This window comes from Pseudocercospora fijiensis, assembly GCF_000340215.1.
Source record: "Pseudocercospora fijiensis CIRAD86 unplaced genomic scaffold MYCFIscaffold_4, whole genome shotgun sequence".
Classification (NCBI taxonomy): Eukaryota; Fungi; Ascomycota; class Dothideomycetes; order Mycosphaerellales; family Mycosphaerellaceae; genus Pseudocercospora; species Pseudocercospora fijiensis.
In genome coordinates, this window is record NW_006921535.1 from 5,512,849 (window position 1) to 5,517,410 (window position 4,562).

The 4,562-nt window shown below is 50.2% G+C and overlaps 2 protein-coding genes across 2 annotated transcripts; one reads left to right on the forward strand and one right to left on the reverse strand.

The window, feature by feature from the left end:
- Positions 1 to 568: 568 nt before the first annotated feature.
- MYCFIDRAFT_85446 (uncharacterized protein) lies at positions 569 to 2,769 on the forward strand (the record flags this gene model as incomplete). Its single annotated transcript, XM_007928598.1, has 3 exons — positions 569 to 740; positions 801 to 2,525; positions 2,720 to 2,769. 3 exons carry the CDS (start codon positions 569 to 571, stop codon positions 2,767 to 2,769), a joined length of 1,947 nt encoding a protein of 648 aa, XP_007926789.1.
- Positions 2,770 to 3,217: 448 nt separating this feature from the next.
- On the reverse strand, positions 3,218 to 4,318 carry MYCFIDRAFT_47036 (Ca2+-binding protein Regucalcin; the record flags this gene model as incomplete). The annotated part of the gene is made up of 4 exons (XM_007927637.1): positions 3,218 to 3,830; positions 3,885 to 4,019; positions 4,072 to 4,235; positions 4,286 to 4,318. The coding sequence occupies 4 exons, from the start codon at positions 4,316 to 4,318 to the stop codon at positions 3,218 to 3,220; spliced, it is 945 nt and encodes a 314-aa protein (XP_007925828.1).
- Between the last annotated feature and the right edge of the window lie 244 nt (positions 4,319 to 4,562).

The following is a 4,562-nucleotide window of genomic DNA, read 5'->3' on the forward strand; positions in this document are numbered from 1 at the left end:
TAGTTTACCCTACCCCGCTCGTCGCCTTAGCCTTTACTTATAGCTCTTCGCCCTTTACTTATAGCTCTTCGAGCTACATAAACACTAGTCTGAAGATGGAAGGTCGGCAGCAAGATAGAGTTTCGAGTGATTAGTTAGAGTTTTGCCTTAGGACTTCTATCGACTTCCAACCTTCTTCACTTCTTCTTCTTCTTCTGTTCTTCTAAGGATAAAACTCCTCGTCCGACATTTATTTGGGGCTTTGGCAATGGAGTGTGGACAAAATGCTTTCATTGCTGCTTCTACGATACGCAACTCGCATTTGACATTGGAGAATATCACCATAGCGTCCCCTGCTCAGCTGGCTTGTGGCGCAAGGCATCATGCAGCTGCACCAATGAGGGCCTTTCCAGTGAAAGGCGGGAAGTGCAGATGAGGGCGCCAATTTGCGGCTGAGAATGCCCGGCTTGGGCGTCAGGTGTCTGACGAAAGTCACGAAAACCCGGATGGTTAAAGGCGGGAGCTGTCCACACCGTGATTCGCAGAGCCTTGCTGTTCAACATCACTTTCTCATCCATATCTACGACCCATGCCGCCCGATCTGGCACTCGCGGAGGCAGCAAGCATGGCGGACGATCTTAACCCTCCACGAGTGTCGTATCACGGCAATGTAGCCAGAGGTCAAGCAAGAGTCCTTTATGGTAATGTGCACGGGAATGTCTACTATGGAGATGGAGTCCAACCTAAGCGCGACATAGCCCGTACGCGTGGCCGTGGCTGCTGAATTTGTTCAGTAACATCTGCTGACTGATTTCGCACAGGAGAAATCTTAGCGAGTCTGCGCTTCCCTGGGATGGATCGGTACCACGAGCGACCTCTGGACAGCTTTCCTGGGACATATGAGTGGATATTTGACGGCATCTCGACTAATTTCAAGCAGTGGCTGACAGGTTCCGACGAGGTATACTGGGTAAACGGCAAGGCAGGCTCCGGCAAATCATGCCTCATGAAGTTGATCTCCGAGCATGATAGAACAGCTGAGTTGCTGGAAGACTGGGCAGGCGGCCAGGTGACCATCGTGCCATTCTTCTTCTGGGCAGCAGGAGGCGAGCTGGAGAAATCTCAGCTTGGTCTCATGCGGAGTTTGCTATTCCAAATCCTCGACCAGTACAGCGACCTTGCGCAAATCTGCCTCCCACAACGCTGGGCTGCGCACGAAAGGCGATCCGATTACGAGAAGCCATGGTCTCATAGTGAGCTTCAGAAAGGGTTGAGCATGGTTCTGCGGAACGAACGCATGACTTCGAGATTCTTCTTCCTCGTTGACGGCCTGGATGAATTTGACGGGGATCATCAAGATCTCATTGATTATCTGGAGACCTTGAACACCTCGAAACGTGTTAAACTGCTAGTGTCGAGTCGACCTTGGAATGTCTTCCACGCAGCATACGGCCGCCCAGACCAAGCGTGGCGGCTGAGACTCCAAGACCTAACGTCCAAAGACATGGATCTGTTCATTATATCGCGATTTGAAAGCGACCCCAGATTCAAAGCATTGATGGAAAGAGAAAGATCTCGTCCTCAATCTAATGCAACTTACAGGCTTCGCCGTTTCGGAATAGAATTGCGGGAAATGGCCGAAGGCGTATTTCTATGGGTGGACCTAGTCATTAAGACTCTACGACGTGGTCTCAGCGAGCACGACACGTTGGCTGGCCTTTCAAAACGTCTCATGCTGCTACCCAAAGAGATAGACGCAATGCTGCAACACATTTTCGATAGCATTGAGCCCGTGTATCAACAGCTTGCGGCGCGCTGCTTTCTCATTTTGCATTGCACCCCTAGCCGTTGGAAGGGAGTTCCTCTTACGTGGACTGCCTATCTAGACCACGAACTTGAAAGTGCATCGTCTGATATGCCTCACTTTGACGCGCACGAGCTGGAGAGAAACGAGCATGGCCTCCAGGCTGTGGAGCAAATGGTCAGAAGGTGTTGCAGAGATCTTGTCGAGATTCATCATCATGAAGACAAACCCGAAGAGACCAAAACATTTCCAGAAGATTTCGTTGGCAACGCGTATCTTCGCTATGGACATAAAACCGTGTTCGACTTCATCGGATCAAAAATTGAAAATGGATGTCTGCAAGGTCTTGCCGGACCTGGATTCGACCCAGTGATTTCAAAGTGCCGATTGCTAGTCCAAGTCTCTGCGCCTTCCCTTCCCGAACAATTCGCCTACATAGTCGAGGCTTTCATGTACGCAACCTGTGGTCTGCACGACTTCAAGCAAAGCGAAGCGGAACTCGTATCCCTGAGCAAACAATTGATCGATATAGGTGCAGCACTGGACAATACGGGGCACTCTTTATGTGACTCTCTGCAAGGCCAAGTGCTTGAGCTTTTAGAGTCCTATATTCATTCTCAAGTTCGAATCGACTTGGACGACGACTTGAGACTACTAGCTGGTACTCTCGTGGGCTTCACTGCGTTGGTCTTGGGACAAGAGCGCCTCTTCTGGTCCTTGGTCGCTACTAACTCGATTGATGGTAGCGACAAAGCCGCCAGAACATGGATGACATGTGCGTTAAGTTATGCACTTCCCTCAACCTACGTCAGCCACTCACGGGATGTTTCGGGGACCCCAATGAAGCTATACGACAAGTTATGCGGTGTTGACGAGCACGCGCGATCTAGGGACCTCACAGAGTTTCCGCCCTCAACCCGAGGTATTTTTATACAGGACCTGTGCGGAAAAGCGTGTATGGATGCGGACCTTTTCAATCCGGATAGGTTCGATTTCGATCCGGAATTTGCGACTCATATGTCGATGTTTCTCGCCTCACGTGGCGGTGCACTGGAAACATTGCTCGTGGATAAAAAACGTTGCGAAAAAATGCTGGATTGGGGCCATGTTCACGTCGATTTGGAAGCACTTGCTTTGTCTTCTCCCTCCCCATCATATACAGTTGAGCTGAGCTGGGGTGGATGTGACTCAATGCAGCTGATCTATGATAAACCGGAGTTTCTTCGTCAATTTTGGCCGTCATTCAAGAAAGTCCGGGAATATTTTCAAGGAGTGCTTGCAAAAGCTCCTGGTACTACTAGTAGTACCGTGTTCGAGGCAGAGACTGAAATGGAGAACGAGCGTCCCGAATCTCATCCGGAGAGTGAGGCAGCTGTTATCCGACGGAAACGACGATGGTCAATCCGGGACGAGATGTAAACCCCCCAATACTCCTCACTTCCTCCACACAGCTCGACAAGCAAATCTCTCCAACCCTCTCACCCCAACCTCACACCTAAACAAATTCCCACCTTCCTTCGCAGACTCAGGATGCCTCTCCGAATCCCTCTCGGCAGCCGTCGTAATATACAAATCGGTCCCAACAAACGCCGGACAAGTCACAAACCTCGTCGGCACCTCAATCCTCCCAACAACTTCACCCTCCGGCGAAATCCTCAAGACCTGCGAGCTACCCCACACAGCAAGCCAAATATGATCTTCTACATCAATAGCCAAGCCATCAGGGACATTCGTATTGTGCTCTTCTCTACTTCCGGGTTCGAGATGGAAGAAGACGCGTTGGTTTGAAGCAGTGCCGGTTTCGAGATCGTAGTCGAAAGCGTAGAGATTTCCCGAAGCGGATTCGGCCCAGTACATGATTGTGTTGGTGGAGTTCCAGCCGAGACCGTTGGGGCAGGTGACTTTGTCTACGACTGTTCGAAGTGTTCCGTCGAGGTCCATGCAGGTTAGCTTGCCGTCTGGGCAAGGTCTGTCGACTTGGTCATCGACGAGAACGCCCTGGAAGATTCGGCCGCGGGCGTCGATTGCGCCGTCGTTGCTTCGGAACCTGGTATATCATGATGAGAACGAGATTCGTTTTAGTTTGTTGAGGCAGATATACCGATGTCCAGTTTCTTTACTCTCATAGTACTTATGAAAATAATCAAGCCTTCCCGTCACAGTATTAAAAGTAGCCAACCCGTATTTCGCCCCAGCGAACAGCAAATCTTTTTCGCCTTGGATATTCCACAGCGTCCTATAGCAGAGATCAGCTTCATCATCTCCACATCCACAATTCGACATCGAACCCCAAAGTCTCGTTCTCAAGCGTGAAAGTCCGTAGACTTTGCGCTCCTTCGGAAACTTTCAAAAACGAAACTTGACATTTTATGATGTCGACCCATCGTAATTGGTCTGATGCTTCGTCGTAAGCTGGGCCTTCGAGGAGTGCTCCTTTGAGAGCTAGGAAGGGCTTGGGGAGGCGTTAGTGGTATGGGATTTTCAGAGACGTGGTCGATGTACCTGGTCGATTTTCCAAGTCTTGATGTCTGGCATGTTGAGCTTATAGATTTGAGGGATGGTGTATTTATTGAGTGTGGATGATATGCGGTGAGGTGTTCGGCTGAGAACCTTGGAAGGTGATTCAAATGCCGATGACAGCTTGCGGCTTTTGATGCAGGGCTGAGAGGACTACCTCCATTCAGGCTCGTGGACATGAAGAATTGAGTTGCGTGAAGGTGAATAGGGATCATATTGCGACCGAGTGCACGTGATAGATTAGTAATTAGGGCTAGCTTCC